The sequence below is a fragment of the Bison bison genome, unplaced genomic scaffold, assembly GCF_000754665.1.
Source record: "Bison bison bison isolate TAMUID 2011002044 unplaced genomic scaffold, Bison_UMD1.0 scf7180017864471, whole genome shotgun sequence".
In the NCBI taxonomy this organism is placed as follows: domain Eukaryota; kingdom Metazoa; phylum Chordata; class Mammalia; order Artiodactyla; family Bovidae; genus Bison; species Bison bison.
Genome location: NW_011495032.1, coordinates 24,259,706 through 24,280,797, shown reverse-complemented (window position 1 = coordinate 24,280,797; position 21,092 = coordinate 24,259,706). Strand labels below are relative to the sequence as shown.

General features: G+C 37.2%; 1 protein-coding gene across 1 annotated transcript in view; it reads left to right on the top strand.

Moving 5' to 3' along the window:
- The window catches only part of ALS2CR11 (amyotrophic lateral sclerosis 2 (juvenile) chromosome region, candidate 11), a 126,187-nt gene that overhangs the window by 81,315 nt on the left and 23,780 nt on the right, over window positions 1–21,092 (top strand). Inside the window, exon 15 of the mRNA XM_010860971.1 lies at window positions 74–132. Within this exon, the coding sequence (XP_010859273.1) occupies window positions 74–132 (59 nt within the window). The remainder of the gene's footprint in view (window positions 1–73; window positions 133–21,092) is intronic.

Below are 21,092 nucleotides of genomic sequence, written 5' to 3'. Positions count from 1 at the left end.
GTGTCTGAATAACATGTTTATCAAATGCCACAAGTGCTGACTTAATTATATTATTTTTTTCATTCTTTTTCAGATGAGTTAATGCAAGATAAAGCCTGTGGACAGAAAAATACAAATAGAAAAGGAAAATCCGTAAGCATATTGATATATCCTTTAAAACTCATTGTTAACATTTTATATTATTTTGAATTAATTAATATTTACTGTATATCCTGTCATCAAAAGGCATATACTTATATAGTATAATATATATATTCGAAAACTTAGGAATTTTTGCCTAGCTGAAAAATTTGTGACATTTTGATTCCACTTGTTTGACTTAGTCTGAATAGAATGCTAGATTTCTAATTTATGTTCACTCAAAATTTTTATATAGTTTCATGTATTTTGGCATCTGATATTACTACTAAAAGACTAGAAAGTTTATTACCTTAGTGATTTTCTTTTAAAAAAAAATTTGAGGCTTGAAATTTCAATCCAATTCTGAGCATGGCATTGAAACATGTAAAATATCATGTATGAAACTAGATGCCAGTCCAGGTTCAATGCACGATACTGGATGCTTGGGGCTAGTGCACTGGGACGACCCAGAGGGATGGTATGGGGAGGGAGGAGGGAGGAGGGTTCAGGATGGGGAACACATGTATACCTGTGGCGGATTCATTTTGATATTTGGCAAAACTAATACAATTATGTAAAGTTTAAAAATAAAATAAAATTAAAAAAAAAAGAAATACTATGTTGTGTAAAAAACAAAACAAAACAGGAAATTAACATGTGATACAGTACTATTAATGGGCTTCACTGGTGGTTCAGCAGTAAAGAATCTGCCTGCAATGCAGGAGACACAGGAGACCAGGTTCTATCCCTGGGTTGGAAAGATCCCCTGGAGGAGGGCATGGTAACCCAGTCCAATTTTTTTGCCTGGAGATTCCCATGGAAAGAGGAGCCTGGCAGGCTACAGCTCATAGGGTTGCAAAGAGTCAAACACGTCTGAAGCAACTGAACACACACACACACAGTATTATTAAATAAAGTACAGATTATGTTCAAATCTCACAAAATGTTATGCTACTGTCCATTATTTGTTTTCATACTTTATTCAGGACTCCACATTGTATTTAGTTGCACTGAGCAGCTTCAGCTCTGTGCAACAAAACCTGGTAAATTCTCTTTTCATCTTTATTCTGTTAAGATATTTTCCTATTTTCCTTTTTATGGCTTCTTAGATACATCCATCATTTAAAAGTGGACATTTAATTTTCAAATATATGGGGTTTTTAAAGTATCTTTGATATTAATTTCTAATTTTAATGTTAATTCCTCATTTATATGCTTTCTTCTCTGCAATCAACTTCTGTGGTCTTTTAGTCTTCTAAATTTATTGAGGCTTTCATTGGCTAAGTAAAAGTCTTTCTTGGTAAATGTCACATTGCTCTTGAAAATATATGTGTTATTTTCAAATATCTTTTGATATTGATTTCTAACATAATTCCACCGTGTTAAGAGAACATGATTTCTAACATAATTCCACTGTGATAAGAGAACAGACTCTGTATGATTTCAATATCTTTAAACTATGAAATGTTTGCACCTTATTTTATGTCCTTGGATATATTCCAGTGTCTCCTAATTTTTAGTCTATGGTAACTTGAATAGAATTTGTATCCTATTTTGTGAAAATTGTATAAATCTTAATTATGTTTAAAAAATAAAATAAATACCTCTAAATAGAGGATTATTAGGCAGAGAAATGGAAAAGTATATAATACCATGGTAACCATAGGATTAACTAGATAAAAGGCTCACTAAATTAATCAAGATACTAACACAATCATCTCAGGAAGAATTGAGTACAGACAATAGAAAAAGTGTTCATTTATATGAATAGTTGCATTTAATTCATTATATTAAAAGTTCCTTCCACCTAAATAACCTAAAGGTTACTTACATCTCATGGAAAGACTTTAGCATTCTATTAGTAAAATATTTTCATTAAAGCTGTCTATTGGTGAAAATCATTCAAATAAAAAAAGAAAGCATATACTTTATCACTATGAATTTATTACCTTGTCATAAGTAAAGTTACTTATATGATTTGTCATGGTTTATTATAAACTTATAAATTATTATAAAGCAATATAAATAAATATAACATTAATTTTAACAAGTTATACTATTTAATTCTGCCTCTCCCAAATTGTTTTAATAGGCAACTCACAGTAGCACCAGGAGAGCATAGACCATCTCTGCCCAGCTACCTACATAGTTTCAGTTCACTTCAGTTCAGTTCCGTTGCTCAGTCATGTCAAACTCTTTGCGACTCCATGAATCGCAGCACGCCAGGCCTCCCTGTCCATCACCAACTCCCGGAGTTCACTCAGACTCACGTCCGTTGAGTTGGTGATGCCATTCAGCCATCTCATCCTCTGTCATCCCCTTCTCCTCCTGCCCCCAATCCCTCCCAGCATCACAGTCTTTTCCAATAAGTCAACTCTTCGCATGAGGTGGCCAGAGTACTAGAGTTTCAGCTTTAGCATCTTTCCTTCCAAAGAAATCCCAGGGCTGATCTCCTTCAGAATGGACTGGTTGGATCTCCTTGCAGTCCAAGGCACTCTCAAGAGTCTTCTCCAACACCACAGTTCAAAAGCATCAATTCTTCGGTGCTCAGCGTTCTTCACAGTCCAACTCTCACATCCATACATGACCACTGGAAAAACCATAGCCTTGACTAGACGGACCTTTGTTGGCAAAGTAATGTCTCTGCTTTTGAATATGCTATCTAGGTTGGACATAACTTTCCTTCCAAGGAGTAAGCGTCTTTTAATTTCATGGCTGCAGTCACCATCTGCAGTGATTTTGGAGCCCCCAAAAATAAAGTCTGACACTGTTTTCACTGTTCCCCATCTATTTCCCATGAAGTGATGGGACCAGATGCCATGCTCTTCGTTTTCTGAATGTTGAGTTTTAAGCCAACTTTTTCACTGTCCATTTTCACTTTCATCAAGAGGCTTTTTAGTTCCTCTTCACTTTCTACCATAAGGGTGGTGTCATCTGCCTATCTGAGGTTATTGATATTTCTCCCGGCAATCTTGATTCCAGCTTGTGCTTCTTCCAGTCCAGCGTTTCTCATGATGTACTCTGCATAGAAGTTAAATAAGCAGGGTGACAATATACAGCCTTGACGTACTCCTTTTCCTATTTGGAACCAGTCTATTTGTTCCATGTCCAGTTCTAACTGTTGCTTCCTGACCTGCATACAGGTTTCTCAAGAGGCAGGTCAGGTGGTCTGGTATTCCCATCTCTTTCAGAATTTTCCACAGTTTCTTGTGATCCACACAGTCAAAGGCTTTGGCATAGTCAATAAAGCAGAAATAGATGTTTTTCTGGACAGGTGTAGATCCAGATTAATTTCTATTATATATTTCTTCCAGTAGGAAAGGACAAGAGAAACAAGCTCTACTTTACAAAAGTGTCTTAAAATCTATTAATGATATAATCTTATTTAATTTAATTATTTTATAAATGTACTACCCAAAATCAGAATTTTTTAGGGATCTGCATAAAACTTAACCCTTTATAACTGTGGTTCAACTCCTCTCCCTAATTAAATGTTTATAACTGACATCTTAATACTCATTGGCCCAATTCTTCTAGCTGTGGCATTTGTCATATTAATTGAAGAAAAAGTTTTAGGTCTCACATAACTTCAAAAAGGACCAAACATTATTGGACCATATGGTGTATTATATCCCGTTGCCAATGCAATCAAACTGTTCGTTAAAGAACCACTATGACCAGCTATTTAATACATCATCTATCTCCATATTTATTATTGTACCATCTTAACTCTAACCTTAGCCTTAGCCATATGAATCCCTCTACCTATACGTTATCCTCTCATCAACAAAAATCTAGGGGTATTCTTACTAGCTGTGTCAAGCCTAGCCATCTATTCTATTCTGTGAGGTGGATGAGCTTATTATTCAAAATATGCTCTAATTGGATCCCTAGGAGCAGTAGCACAAACAGTTTCATGTGAAGTAACACTAGAAATTATCCTCTTATCAGTCCTTTTAGTAAATAGATTTTACCCTCTCAACTTGCATCACAACACAAAAACATCTATGATTAATTTTTACATCATGACCTCTAGCCATAAAATAATTTATTTCAGAATAAATTGTATTTATTCTGCAGAAACGAATTGATTCCCTTTGGTCTAACAGAAGAAGAATTAGAACTTTTATCTGCCTTTAACATAGAATATGTAGCAGGCTCATTTATTATATTTTTCCTATCAGAATATGCCAACATCCATCATAATAAACATTTCACAACAGTCCTATTTCTAGGAGCATTCTATGATCCCGTACACCAGAACTATAAACAATGAATTTTATTATCAAAACACTACTATTAACACCCACAATTCTCAACACCCAACTCATACATGTACTTTGAAAAAATTTTCTATAACTAACACTAACCTTGTGTATATGAGATGTTTCACTACTGAACATAACATCAAACATCCCTCTACAAACATAAGAAATATGTCTGATAAAAGAGTCACTTTGACAGAGTAAATAATAAAGTTTAAATTATTTTATTTCTAGAATTATAGGAATTGAACCTAACCTTAAGAATTCAAAATTCTTCATACCACTGCATTTCACTATATTTTATAGTAAAGTCAACTGAATAAGCTATTGGACCCATACCTTGAAAATGTTGGTTTATATCCTTCCTTTACCAATAAATCCCATTATCTTTATCATTATCTTAATAACCATTATTTCAGGGACCGTAATTGTAATAACTAGTTCATACTGATTACTTATTTGAACTGGATTCGAAATATATTAGCTATCATCCCTATTCTAATAAAAAACTTTAACCCATGAGCCATAGAAGTATCAACTCAATATTTCTTAACACAGGCCATCAGATCAATATTATTTATAAATAGCCTACCATATTCTGGTCAATGAACCACTGTAAACATTTTTAATCCAACATCATCAATAATCATAACAATAGCTCTAGTCATAAATTAGGACTATCTCCCTTCCACTTCTGAGTACTTAAAGTCACACAGGACATTTCACTAACAGCAGGCTTAATTCTAGTAATAAAACCAAAACTTGCACCGTTATCCACATTATACCAAATTACACCATCCATTAACCTAAACTTACTACTGATCATATCCACACTATCAATCATAATTGAAAGATGAAGTAGACTGAATAAAACCCAACTACAAAATATCATAGCTTATTCATCACTCACTCACATAGGATGAATAACAGCTATCATATAATCTGACTCTAACAATCCTAAACCTACTAATTTACATTATCGTAACACTCACTATATTCACATTACTCATTCACAGCTCAGCCACCACTGCATTCATTATCACACACATGAAACAAAATACCCATCATTACAAGTCTTATCCTCACCATTCTATTACCAGTAGAAGGCATCCTGCCACTATCAGAATTCATATCCCAATGAGTAATTATTCAAGAAATAACAAAAATAAGCACTTTATGTTACCTACACTATTAGCCACCGTAGCACTTCTTAACCTGCATTTCTACATACAACTTACATATTCTACATCACTAACCATATTTCCATCAGTCAATAACATAAAAGTAAAATGACCATTTGAATATATAAAACAAACAACTTTTCTACCAATAATAGCTGTAATATCTATATTACTTTTACCCCTTACACCAATCCTTTCAGTACTGGAATAGGAATTTAGGTTAATACAGACCAAGAGCCTTCAAAGCTATGCTGCTGCTGCTGCTGCTAAGTCACTTCAGTCGTGTCTGACTGTGTGTGACCCCATAGACAGAAGCCCACCAGGCTCCCCCATCCCTGGGATTCTCCAGGCAAGAACACTGGAGTGGGTTGCCATTTCCTTCTCCAATGCATGAAAGTGAAAAGTGAAAGTGAAGTGCTCAGTCGTGTCTGACTCTTAGCGACCCCATGGACTGCAGCCTACCAGGGTCCTCCATCCATGGGATTTTCCAGGCAAGAGTACTGGAGTGGGGTGCCATTGCACGTATAATTTCCTTAATTCCTGTGCAATAAGAATTGCAAAGCTCTATCCTACATCAATTGAATGCAAATCAAACACTTTAGTTAAGCTAAATCCTCATGAGATTAGTGGGATTATGTACCCACAAAATTGTAGTAAACAGCTAAATACTCTTGGGGTTTCCTTGGTGGCTCAGTTGCAAAGAATCTGCCTGCTAATGTAGGAGACGTGGGTTTGATCCCTGGGTTGGGAAGATCCCCTGGAATAGGAAATGGCAACCTGTTCCAGTATTCTTGCCTGAAAAATTCTGTGAACAGAGGGGCCTGGCAGGCTATAGTCCATGGGGTTATAAAAGAGTTGGCCACAAGTTAGCAACTAAACAACAATAAAATACTCTAATCAACTGGCTTCTGTCTACTTCTGCCACTGGGGAGAAAAAAGGCAGGAAAAGCTCCAGCAGAATTGAGGCTGTTTCTTTGAATTTGCAGTTCAGTATGTTTAATTCGCCACAGGACTTCACAATGAGAGGACTCAACCTCTGTCTTTAAATTTCCATCTAATGCTTACTCAGCCGTTTTTGCCTGTGTTCATAAACCACTGATTATTCTCAAACAATCACAAAGAAATCGGCTACCTGTATTTATTATTTGGTGCCTGGGCTGGAACAGTGGGTACTGCCAAAACCTACTAATTAGTGCTGAATTAAGTCAACCTAGAGCATTACTTGGGGATGATCAGATTTGCAATGTAATTTTAACAGCCCACGCATTTGTAATAATTTTCTTCATTATATATGATATACTTCATAGGTATCTCCTGGAGAAGGAAATGGCAACCCACTCCAGTATTCTTGCATGGAGAATTCCATAGACAGAGGAGCCTGGTGGGCTACAGTCTATGGGGTTGCAAAGAGTTGGACACGACTAAGTGACTAACACACACACACACGCACACACACACTTCATAGGTATATCATCTATACCTGTGACAATAGGAGGCTTTGGAAACTGGTTAGTTCCACTGATAATTGGATCACCCAATATAGCCTTCCCTCATATGAACACCATATGCTTCTGATTACTTCCACCCTCTTTCTTACTCTTGTTTGCAGCTGGTGCAGGTACAGGCTGACCTGTATACCCATCTCTAGTCGAACACCTTGCTCACGCAGGAGTTTCAATTGATCTTACCTTTTTCTTCCTTTATATTTAGCAGGTGTTTCTTACAATTCCAGGTGCTATTAAGTTTATTACCATAAAAGCACTCACTATACCTCAATACCAAACATTATTATTTGTGTGATCTCTCCTAATTATAGCTGTATACTATTATTATCATTGCCAACACTAGCACTGGAATTATCATACTATAAACAGACCAAAATCTAAAAACAACCTTTTCTGACCCTGCAGAAGGAAGAGACCTCATTCTTTATCAATATCTGTTCTGATTTTTTGGTCACCCTGAAGTTTATATTCTTATCTTACCTGGATTTGGAATAATCTCACATATTGTAACTTATTATTGAGGAAAACAGAGCCTTTGAGGCATAGTATATGGTATATGGGCATATTATGAGCTATGATATCTCTTAGGGTTTATCGTATGAGCCAGTCATATGTTTATTGTTGTTGTTGTATGCTCAGTCTTGTCCGACTCTTGGCAACCCCATGGACTGCAGCATGCCAGGCTTCCATGTCCTTCACCATCTCTCAGAGCTTGCTCAAACTATGTCCATTGTGTCAGTGATGCCATCCAACCATCTTGTCCTCTGTCCTCCCCTTCTCCTGCTTTCAATGTTTTCTAGCATCAGGGTCTTTTCTAACAAGTCGGCTCTTCACATTAGGTGGCCAGAGTAATTGGAGCTGCGGCTTCAGTATCAGTCCTTACAAAGAATATTCCAAGGGACTCTCAAGAGTCATATGTTTATAGTAGGCATAGATGTTGATACATGTGCATATTTTACATCAGCTACTATAATTATTGTTATTCCTGTAGGAGTACGAGTATTTAGTACTCCAACTAAATAGGAGTGAAGTCACTCAGTTGTATCCGATTCTTTGTGACCCCATGGACTGTAGCCTACCAGGCTCCTCCATCCATGGGATTCTCCAGGCAAGAATACTGGAGTGGGTTGCCATTTCCTTCTCCAGGAGATCTTTCTGACCCAGGGATTGAACCTGGGTCTCCCACATTGTAGGCAGACGCTTTATAGTCTGAACTACCAGGGAAGTCTGCAAGTATTTAGCTGACTGGCAACTCTTCACAGGGGTAATATCAGATGATCCCCTGCTATATTATAAGCCTCAGGCTTTACTCTCCTTTTTATAATAGGTAGTTTAATAGGAATTGCTTTAGCCAACTCGTCCCTAGAAACCACTCTTCATGATACATATTAGGTAGTTGCACATTTCCGTTATGTCCTATCAATAGAAGTGGTATTCACCATTATAGGAGGCTTCAGACATTGATTCCCACACACTTAACTCAGCATGAGCAAAAATTAATTTTGTAATTATATTTGTAGGCATAAATGTAACTTTTTTCCCATAACACTTCCTTGGTCTATCTGGAATATCACAACAATATTCCTACTACCCCGATATATACACAACATGAAATACTGTTTCATTAATAGGCTCATTCATTTCACTAACAGCAGTGATACTTAGAATTTTTATAATCTGAGAAGCATTTGTATAAAAATGAGAGAGCTAACCACTGCAAACTTAGAATGATTACATAGATGTCTACCATATCACACATTTGAGGAACCCACTTATATTAGTTTAAAATAACTAAGAAAGGAAGGAACAAGCCCTCTTTTACTGGTTTCAAGCCAACACCATTATGTCTTTCTCAATAAATGTGATATTAGTAAAATATACATAACTTTGTCAAAGTTGTAGGTGAAATCGTATATACCTCTATGGCATATCCTTTCCAACGAGACTTTCAAGATGCAGTGTCACCTGTTACAGAGGAACTTCTGCACTTCCATGATCACATGTTAATAATCATATTTTTAATTAGCTCCTTAGTCCTATGTATTATTTCACTCATGTTAACAACTAAGCTAATACATACAGGCACAGTAAATGCACAAGAAGTGGAAAAAGTTTGAACAATCTTAGCGGCCATCATCCTAATTTTAATTCCCTTGCCATCACTATGAATTCTTTATATGATGGATGAAATAAATAATCCCTCTATGACTATAAAAACTATAGGACACCAGTGATATTGAAGTTACGAATACACAGACTGTGAAGACTTTCATATATGATTCATACATCAGATCTAAAACCAGGAGAGCTGCAATTATAAGAAATAGATAACCAAGTAGTACTATCCATAGAGATAACAATCTAAATATTAATTTCCTCCAAAGATGTTTTGCACTGTTGAGCTGTTCCTTCTTTCAGCCTAAAAACAGATGCTACTCCAGGATGTGTAAAACAAGCAACCTTAGATTATGGACAATGCTCTAAAATTTGTGGATCAAATCACAGTGTCATGACTGTTGTCCTTGAATTAGTTCCACTGAAATACTTTGAGAAATGATCTTCATCAATATTATAAATTCATTAAAAAACTAATTTACCTTTTAAGTTAAAGACTGGGTGTTAACTCTCTCCTTAATGATATGCCACAACTAGACACATCATAATGGTTTATTTCTATTTTTTTATTTCTTTTTTTTAATTTATTTATTTTAATTGGAGGCTACTTACTTTACAATATTGTAGTGGTTTTGCCATACATCTATTTTATAAAAAATTCTAGTCCTAATCATTATATTCCAACTAAAATTTTAAAAATATACTTCAAACCCAGAAATAAAAATATACTAAAATGCAAAAGCAACTCACCCTTGAGAAGCAAAATGAATGAAAATTTATTTGTCTCTTTCATTAACCCAACAATAATAACTTCTTATTGTTGTATTAATCATTATATTCTCAAGTATTTTATTCCCCACAGCTAACTGACTAATCAACACTGCATGGTTTTATTCAACAATGATTAGTCCAACTTACATTGAAACAAATAATAGCTATTCACAACCACAAAGAACAGACCTGAACACTAATATGTATATCATTAGTATATGTATATATACATATATAATATGTATTACATATAACACTAATATATGTATATGTATAATATGTATAACACTAATATGTATATCAGTTATCCTTATATTTATTGTTTATTGGATCAACAGATATATTAGGACTCATATCACATTCATTTACACACGCTATACAACTGTCAATAAGTTTAGATATAGCAGTCCCTCTGTGAGCAGGAAATGTAACTACTGATTTCTGCCATAAAACCAAAATTTTATGGCAGAATTTTGGCAGATTTTATGGCAAAACCCAAAAATTTCTGCCATTTTTTACTGCAAGGAACACCAGTTCCTCTTTTATTCAACCAATAGGCTTTGCTGTATGATTAACACCTAACATTATAGCAGGTCATCTATTAATTCACTTAATTGGGGGAACAACTCTAGCACTACCAAATATTAGTAACACCACAGCCTTCATAATATTTAAGTAGAAAAGGAAAGATATACCCATCTGAATGCAAAGTTCCAAAGAATAGCAAGAAGAAATAAGAAAGCCTTCTTAAGTGAACATTGCAGAGAAATAGAGGAAAACAATAGAATGGGAAAGACTAGAGATCTCTTCAAGAAAATGAAAGATACCAAGGGAATATTTCATGCAAAGATGGGCACAATAGGACAGAAATGATATGGACCTAACAGAAGCAGAAGGTATTAAGAAGTGGCAAGAATACACAGAGGAACTGTACAAAAAAAGGTCTTTATGACCTGGATAACCACGATGGTATGATCACTCACCTAGAGCCAGATATCTTGGAGTGTGAAGTCAAGTGGGCCTTAGGAAATATCACTATTAACAAAGCTAGTGGAGGTGATGGAATTTCAGCTGAGCTATTTCAAATCCTAACAGATGATGCTGTGAAAGTGCTGCACTCAGTATGTCAATGAATTTGGAAAACTCAGCAGTGACCATAGGACTGGAAAAGGTCAGTTTTCATTCCAGTTCCAAAGAATGACAACGCCAAAGAATGTTCAAACTACTGCACAGTTGCACTCATTTTAAAAGCTAGCAAGCTAATGCTCAAAATCCTTCAAGCTAGGCTTCAACAGTACATGAACTGAGGACTTCCAGGTGTACAAGCTGGATTTAGGAAAGGTAGAGGAACCAGAGATCAAATTGGCAACATCCATTGGATCATTGAAAAAACAAGAGAATTCCAGAAAAACTTCTGCTTCATTGATTATGTCAAAGTCTTTGACTGTGTGGATTACAACAAACTGTGGAAAATTCTTCAAGAGATGGGAATACCAGACCACCACCTTACCTGCCTCCTGAGAAACCTGTGTGCAGGTCAAGAAGTAATGGTTAGAACTGGACATGAAACAACAAACTGGTTCAAAATTGGGAAAGAAGTACGTCAAGGCTGTATATTGTCATCCTGCTTATTTAACTTATATGCAGAGTACATCATGTGAAATGCTGGGCTGGATGAAGCACAAGCTGGAATCAAGATTGCTGGGAGAAATATCAATAACCTCAGATATGCAGATGACATCACTCTTATGGCAGAAAGTGAAGAGGAACTAAAGAACTTCTTGATGAAAGTGAAAGAGGATAGTAAAAAAGCTGAATTAAAAGTCAAATATTCAAAAAACAAAAATCACGGCATCTGGTCCCATCACTTCCTGACAAATAGATGGGGAAACAATGGAAACAGTGATAGACTTTATTTTCTTGGGTTTCAAAATCACTGCAGATGGTGACTGCGGCCATGAAACTAAAAGATGCTTCGTCCTTGGAAGAAAAGCTATGACAGACCTAGACAGTGTATTAAGAAGCAGAGACATCACTTTGCCAGCAGGTCTGTATAGTCAGTGCTATCATTTTTTCAGTAGTCATGTATGGATATGAGAGTTGGACCATAAAGAAGGCTGAGTGCTGAAGAATTGATGTTTTCACACAGTGGTGTTGGAGAAGACACTTGAGAGTCCCTCGGACAGCAGGGAGATCAAACCAGTCAATCCTAAAGGAAATCAACCCTGAATATTCATTGACATGACTGATGCTAAAGCTGAAGCCCCAATATTTTGGCCACCTGATGTGAAGAGCCAACTCACTGGAAAAAAACCCTGATGCTGGGAAAGATTGAGGGGAGGAGGAGAACAGGGCAACAGAGGATGAGATGGTTGGATGGCATCATCAACTCACTGGACATGAGTTTGAGCAAACTCCAAGAGATAGTGAAGGACAGGGAAAGCTGGTGTGCTGCAGCCCATGGGCCCACAAAGAGTCAGATACAACTGAGTGACTGAACAACAGCAACAACAATGACAACAGTCCTTGTTTTACTTACTGTCTTTGAATTTGCCATTGCCCTAATTCAAGCTTATGTATTCACCTTTCTAGTAAGTCTTTACTTACATGACAACACACAGTGAGCCTCCAAACCCATATCACATAGTAAGTCCCAGCTCTGACCCCTTACAGGAGCTCTCTCAGTGCTTCTAATAACCACAGGCCTAGTGACTTGGTGTCACTTTAATTCAGTAATATCATCATCATTAGGCCTATTAACTGACACCTTAACAGTATAACAGTTGTCCAAGAAAGCACTTTCTAAGCTACCATAGACCAGTTGTTCAAAAAGGACTTCAGTATGAAATAATCTTATTTTTATTTCAGAAGTCCTCTTTTTTTACTGGCCTTTTCTGAGCCTTCTATCACTCAGGTCTTGTTCCTACACCTGAATTACGTGGATGTTGACCACCAACAGGTATCCATCCTCTAAATTCACTAGAAGTGTAGCTCCTTATTGCCTCTGTCTTCTTAGTTTCTGGAGAATCCATTATCTGAGCCTAACACAGCCTTATAGAAGGGAACCAAAAACATACTCCAAGCTTTTTTAAAAAGACAATAAGCAAAATTAAAATGTCATCAATATGAGTCAGTAGTGGAGTGGAAATGATAGAGGACAGAAGTAGTGAGCTTGAAAAAATATCAGTAGGATTTGCCAATCTGAACAAAAGAATGAAGATAAACTGAAAAAAAAAAAAAAACGGAATTTCTGGGATCTGTAGAACAATAGCAATATGACAATATGAGTTGTCAATATTGTCAATAACAATATTGATACTCATTAGAATCCTAGTAGAAGAGGAGAGAGGAAGAGAAGGAGGAGAAAGAGAAGAAGGATAAGGAGAAATTATTCAAATAAATATTGGCTGAAAATACCCCAGCATTGGTGGAAAACATAAACCTGTGGATTAAAGAAGCTGAGCAAAGCCCAAAGAGGGTAAACCCAAAGAAATTCAAGGCACACAACCATTATACTTCTAAAAATTGAAGAAAAAATGTCTTGAAAGAAGCTAGAGGAAAACAGTGAAATCTATAGGGAATAGAAACATACCATGGAATATCTATTTGAATGATAGTGATTTTCTCATTTGAAATCATGGAAACCAGAGGATGTGGCACAATATTTTTCAAGTATGAAAAGAAAAGAACTGGCAACTGTAAATTCTATACCCAGCAATAATTCAGGAGTGATGGGGCAAAGAAGATATTCTTAGACAAAGGAAAACTAAGAGAATTTGTTGCTAGCAAACATACCCCTAATGAATATCTAAAGGAAATTTTTTAAAAAGAAAGAAAATGATAACAGAAAAAGGCTTGGAGCTATAGAAAGAAAGAAACAGCAGAATGGGCAAATATTATAGCCTATTCTAATTCTAATTCTAACTAATTCTAACTAGAATTCTAACTAATTCTAGAGTTGGACATGACTGAGCGACTTCACTTTCACTTTTCACTTTCATGCATTGGAGAAGGAAATGGCAACCCACTCCAGTGTTCTTGCCTGGAGAATCCCAGGGACAGGGGAGCCTGGTGGGCTGCCGTCTATGGGGTCGCACAGAGTCGGACACGACTGAAGTGACTTAGCAGCAGCAGCAGCAGCATTCTAATTCTCATGGGTTTTTAAATAGTATGTAATCATTAAATCAAAGATTATAACACCACCTCCTGACCAAAATAATCTGCAGATGTGAAATGCAAGTAGGGGAGATACATAGGACAATTATTTTTTAAAAGTTGGGATGATTAAAATGCCTAAATGGAAGTAAGATTTCTATACTTCACTCAAAGAGGTAAAATATCAATACCAGTAGATTGAAATAAGTGAATATGTTATAATACCTAGCACAACCACTAAGAAAACTGTTTAAAAAAACCTAAAAAACTATAAATCAATGTGGAATCCTAAAAAATATTCAAATAACCCACAATGAGGTAAGAAAAGAGGAAAAAGAATGAGAAATAGAGGAAACAAACAGGAAAAAAATAACTAAATGGCAGACTGGTGTCCCAACATGTCAATAATAACTGATGTAGAAATTTAGTAAATGATAAATGGTCTAAATGCGCCATTTAAAAGACATGGTTGGGAGAGAGCAGCCAAGACGGCAGAGTAGAAGGACCCTAAGCTTACCAGCTCTCATGAGTATACCAGTCAAAATAATCTGCAGAATAATCATCATTGAAAAAGATTGAAACCTACCAGAAAATAACCTTCTACAGCTAAAGACATAAGGGCAGAACCACAATGAGACTGGTAGGGGAAGCAGACTCTGTATATAATCAAATCCCATATCCTTAGGTGGGTGATCCACAAACTAGAGATAATTATATTACAAAAGTTCTCCCCAGGAGAGTTCTGAGCCCCATGTTAGGACCTCAAGCCCAGGGTCTGGAACCAAGGAGAGGAACCCCCATAGCATCTGGCTTTGGAGGTCAGTGGGGCTTGATTGCCTGAAGCTCCACAGGATTAGGGAATAGAGACTGCCTTCTTAAAGGGTGCACACAAAATCTCACACACACTAAGAATAAGGGCAAAAGCAGTAATTTGGGACAAGGCTGGGCCAGACCTACCTGCTGGTCTTAGAGGGTCTCCTGGGGAGGAAGGGGGCAGCTGTGGCCCACCGCAGAGATATAGACACTGGCAGTGGATATATCCAGAGAAGGCAATGGCACCCCACTCCAGTACTCGTGCCTGGAAAATCCCATGGATGGAGGAGCCTGGTGGGCTGCAGTCCATGGGGTCGCTAAGAGTCGGACATGACTGAGTGACTTCACTTTCCCTTTTCACTTTCATGCATTGGAGAAGGAAATGGCAACCCACTCCAGTATTCTTGCCTGGAGAATCCCAGGGATGGAGGAGCCTGGTGGGCTGCCGTCTATGGGATCGCACAGAGTCGGACACGATTGAAGCGACTTAGCAGCAGCAGCAGCAGTGGATATATCAGAGAACATTCATTTGCATGAGTTTTCCAGGCTGACATTTCAGCACCATGATCTGGCCTCACCCAGTAGACCACAGGCTTCAGTGCTGTGATGTCTCAGGCCAAACAACAAACTGGATAGGGACACAGCCCTTCCCATCCACAGACAGGCAGCCTAAAGATCTCCTGAACCCAAAGCTGCCTCTAGACATGCCCTGAGACGTGACCCTGCCCACTAGGGAACAAGACCCAGCTCCACCAGAGAACAGTCACCAGCCCTTCTTGCCAGGAAACCTGTACAAGTCTCTAGACAAGCCTCACCCACCAGGAGGCAGACATTAGAAGCACAAAAACTGCAGTCCTGCAGACATAACATATTCATGAATTGGAAAACTCAACATAGTAAAGATGTCAGTTCTCCCCAGATTGACTTTTAGATTTAATGTAATTTTTATCTAAATACCAGCTCTTTGTAAATATAGAGAAAACCGTTCTAAAATTTATATAGAAAGCACAGGTCCTAGAGTAGCTAAAGTCATCTTTAAAAAGAAGAAAATGGGAAGAATCACTTTTCCCATATTAAAGCCTACTAGCTATAGTAAACCCACTCCAGTACTCTCGCTTGGAAAATCCCATGGACGGAGGGGCCTGGTGGGCTGCAGTCCATGGGATTGTGAAGAGTCGGACACGACTGAGTGACTTCACTTTCACTTTTCACTTTCATGCATTGGAGAAGGAAATGGCAACCCACTCCAGTGTTCTTGCCTGGAGAATCCCAGGGACAGCGGAGCCTGGTGGGCTGCCATCTATGGGGTCGCACAGAGTCGGACACGACTGATGCGACTTAGCAGCAGCAGCAGCTATAGTAATTAAGCTATAGTAGTCAAGAGTAAAGATAGTGTGGTATTAGAAGAGAGACACAAAGATCAGTGGAACAGAATAGACATCCCTGAAATGTACACAAAAGTACACCCAACTGATTTTCAACAGTGATGCAAAAGCAATTTAATGGAGGAATGATAGCCTTTTCAAGAAGTAGTGCTGAATCTATTGGGACATCCATGGGCAAACCAAACCAAACCTTGTCCTAAGTCTCTTACCTAAGATAAAAAGCAGTAATAAAATTAAGTGCTGGTGAGATGTGGAGAAATTGCTGATGGGAATTTAAAATTTTATAACCACTCCTGAAAACATTTTGGCAGTTTCTCAAAAACACTAACTATGCAACCTCCATGTAACCCAACAATTATACTCTTAGGCATTTATCCTAGAAAAATTGTCTTAAAATCACACACACACAAATACCCTGAACGAAATGTTCATAGAGCCTTATTAATATTAGTAGCCAAAAAGTGGAGACAATACAAATATTCTTTAATTGGTGAATGGCTAAACAAACTGTGCTACCTCTATGCCATGGAATAATACTCAACAATTCAAAGGAACATTGATACATACAACAACCTGGATGAAATTCCAGAGAATTATGCTGAGTGAAAAAAAAGCCAATCTTCAAATATTATACACTATATGGATTCTTTTATATGACATTCTTGAAATTATAAAAATACAGAACAGGTTAGTGGTTGCCAGGCCTTACTTAACTAGGAGATGGAGGCAGGAAAGAAATGGCTGTGACTATAAAAGGACATTAGGGATCCTTGTGAAAATATTCTACATCTTAACTGTATAATGTTAATATCCTGACCAATATTGACATTATACAGTTTTTCAAGATGTTACTATTGAGGGAACCTGGATGAAAGGTACATGGTCTCCCTGTGTTATTTCTTACAACTGTGTGAATCTACAATTATTTCAAAATAAAGTTTAATGTTTAAAAGGAAAAAACTTACCTTAAATATTTTTCTTTAAGGTGATAGTCACACCTGTGTATGAGAGATAAAACTAAATTAAGTTAAATAAGATAAATTCAGTGGGTAACCTGTAAAACATAGGTTATATAAAATCAACAGACTTAGAAAGTTGAAAGAATCTATCACCTAAGGCAACAGGATTGTTTATTGAAAACTGGAGTTCTAGAACAAATTCCTTAAAGTCTAAGCTAATTGCTTCATCAACAAGTCACAAAATCTTCAGAATTCTATGGTAAAATAAACTTTGAAGTTTGAAGTTCAAAGAAGAGTTTTTTATGAACCAAGGTAGACAGTGTGTTAAAGAAATGCTGTATTTTGAGACAAACTTCTGGAATGCTAATCTGAACTGGAAAGGACTGACATCTCTTTCAATTCACAGCTGATTCAGGTGACAGTCTTTGAATAGTTCCTTCACATTTTTAGAGTCCCTTCCTAAATTAAGATTTTTAAAATATAGCATAATAAGTTTCTCTCTAAACCCTGACAGTGACAGAATGTGAAATCATTTCCCCAAAGGTCAGGATTCAAGAAAGGTAGGGGCAGGGAGGAGGGCATTTACCTACCAATGAAAGGCAGTGTTTGGTGATGGTAAGAGAATTAGGAAACTAGGATATGGGGAAAAGAGCTTGGATTTTATAGGAATAAATACCTAGATTCAAATCCAAATTCTTCTACTACCATGGTCAAATAACCTTAGGCAATTTACATCTGAGTTTCAGTTTTCACCTGCAAAATGATTATACTATCAAATATTTCAAAGAATTTAAAGGACGTGGAACATATAGTCGTTTACTAAATGGTATACATTATTTTTTCACTTGTACAAGTATATGATAGGATAAATATGAGAAGCAGAATTGTTGGATCAAAGTGAATAAGCATATTTACTTTTGATAGATACTGCAAGATTATCCTTTAATCCAGATTTACTTATTTGCATTTGTATCCAAAAGGTAGGAAAATATCCATTATCTCACAGCCTGGTCATTTTTGTTTTTGTTAATTTGATGCACAAAGATGATATTCCATTGATATTTTAATTTGCATAGTGCTGAAAATTAATGAGTGAACAGTTTTCATGTGTTTATTACCCAGTTGTATTTCTATTATTTGACTGTTTATAATCTCTGCTCATGTTTACAAATTGGGTTGTGTGTGTGCTTATTTATGTGTGAAAATGCTTTTTATTTTTGAATAACAACACTTTGTTATCTGTGCTGTTTGTTATTTACATTTGTTTTTACTTCTTCACGGTCCTTATAGAAATTTGAAATGTTTATGTAGTCAAATCTGGCAGCTTTTCCTTTATGGCTATTAGTTTACATCTTGTTTAGAATATCCTTCCCGTCTCCAAAATTATGTCAGCATTTTCTTAGATGTTTTTCTATGTATACTTTCTATATTTAATCCATCTATATTTGATGTTTTTGGTATGAGGTAAGGGTCTATTGATAATTTTGCTGAAATGGATAGTTGTCTCAGTGCTATTTATTAATTGTCCATATGGTTAACAGATTTTTGTCTTGTCAGTAACCCTTCTTGAGGATATCCTCTCTGCCCAACTCTAATTGTGGGTATATTTGGCAAACTTGACACTACACCTCTGTGGCAACAAGGATGACCATGTAATTTGATATAAAAATATTTAGAGGTACTTCCCTGGTGGGGTCTTCCAGCCCAGAGATTGAACCCATATCTTTTGCATCTCTTGCATTGGCAGGTGGATTCCTTACCACTCTGCCACCTGGGAAGCCCAATGGTTAAATGCATACTGACTTCCACAGTGGCTGCACCAATTTACATTGGTTTGTTTCCCTCATTTTGTTTTCCCCTTTATTGAGGTATTATTGACACAACATATGTAAGTGTGAGGTATACAGTGCGATAATTTGATACGTGTATATATTGCAAAATGTTTACCGCATTAAGTTTAGCACCTCCATCCCCTCATATATTTACCTTCATGTGTATGGTGATAACATTTAAAATTTACTCTTTTAACAACTTTAAGATATATAGTACAGTAATGCTAACTGTAGTCACCATACCGAACATTAGACCCAAGAACTTATTATTCATCTTATAGCAGAGAGTTTGTACCATTTGACTAGTTAGAATCCACATGTAAGTGAGAACATATATATCTGTCTTTCTCTATGACTTATTTCACTTAGTATAATGCCTTCCAGGTCCATGCATGCAAACCAATAGTTTCTTACTTTTTTATCCATTCATTTGTCAATGGACACGTAAGTTATTTTCATGTCTTGACTAATGTGAATAAACCTGCAGTGAATGTGGAGTGCAGATATCTCTTCAAGATAGTGTTTTCATTTCCTTCACATACAGGCCCAGAAGTGGGATTGATGGATCATATGGCAACTATAACCCATGTGTGTCTGTGTGTGTATGTGCCCAGTCACTGAGTGATGTGTGACTCTCTACGACCCCATGGACTGTAGCCCACCAGGGTCCTCTGTCCATGGAATTTGCTAGGCATGAAAATGAGCATTTGCCATTTCCTACTCCAGGGGATTTCTCAGCCCAGAGGTTGATCCCATGTCTCTTGCTTCTCCTGCTTTGGCAGGCAGATACTTGACCATTGTGCCACCTGGGAAGCCCAATAGTTAAACCCATACTGACTTCCATAATGGCTGCACCAATTTACATTTCCACCAACAGTGCACAGGGGTTCTTTTTTCTCCACAGTCTGCTGCTGCTGCTAAGTCGCTTCAGTCGTGTCTGACTCTGTGCGATCCCATAGACGGCAGCCCACCCAGGCTCCCCTGTCCCTGGGATTCTCCAGGCAAGAACACTGGAGTGGGTTGCCGTTTCCTTCTCCAATGCATGAAAGTGAAAGGTGAAAGTGAAGCTTCTCAGTCGTGTCTGACTCTATCGACCCCATGGACTGCAGCTTACCAGGCTCCTCCATCCATGGGATTTTCCAGGCAAAAGTACTGGAGTGGGGTGCCATTGCCTTCTCCATCTCCACAGTCTAACCAACACTTATTGTCCCCCATTGTTAACATCTTATATTACCATAGTACATTTGCCAAAACTTAAGAAACCAACATCGGTACATTACTAATAATCCACATCCAGATTTTATTTGGGTCTCACTATTTTTTCCATTAACGTTCTATTTCTGTTCCAGGTTTCAGTACAGAGCACCACATTATATTTAGTTGTCATGTCTTCCCTGACTCCTTGGGTCTACAACAGTTTCTCTGCTTTTCTTTGATTTTGTTTCTTTTTATGACTTCAAAAATCTTGATGAGCTCTGGCCAAGTACCCTGTATAATGTCCCCCTATATGTGCCCATCTAATCATGATCAAGAGGCAGGACAGGTGGTCTGGTATTCACATTTCTTGAAGAATTTGCAACAGTTTATTGTGATCCACACAGTCAAAGGCTTTGGCATAGTCAATAAAGCAGAAATGTTTTTCTGGAACTCTCTTGTTTTTTCGATGATCCTGCAGATGTTGGCAATTTGATCTCTGGTTGCTCTGCCTTTTCTAAAACCAGCTTGAACATCTGGAAGTTCACAGTTCACATATTGCTGAAGCCTGACTTGGAGAATTTTGAGCATTACTTTACTAGCGTGTGAGATGAGTGCAATTGTGCAGTAATTTGAGCATTCTTTGGCATTGCCTTTCTTTGGGATTGGAATGAAAACTGACGTTTTGCAGTCCTGTGGCCAGGAAGCAACAGTTAGAACTGGACATGGAACAACAGACTGGTTCCAAATTGGAAAAGGAGTACATCAAGGCTGTATATTGTCACCCTGCTTATTTA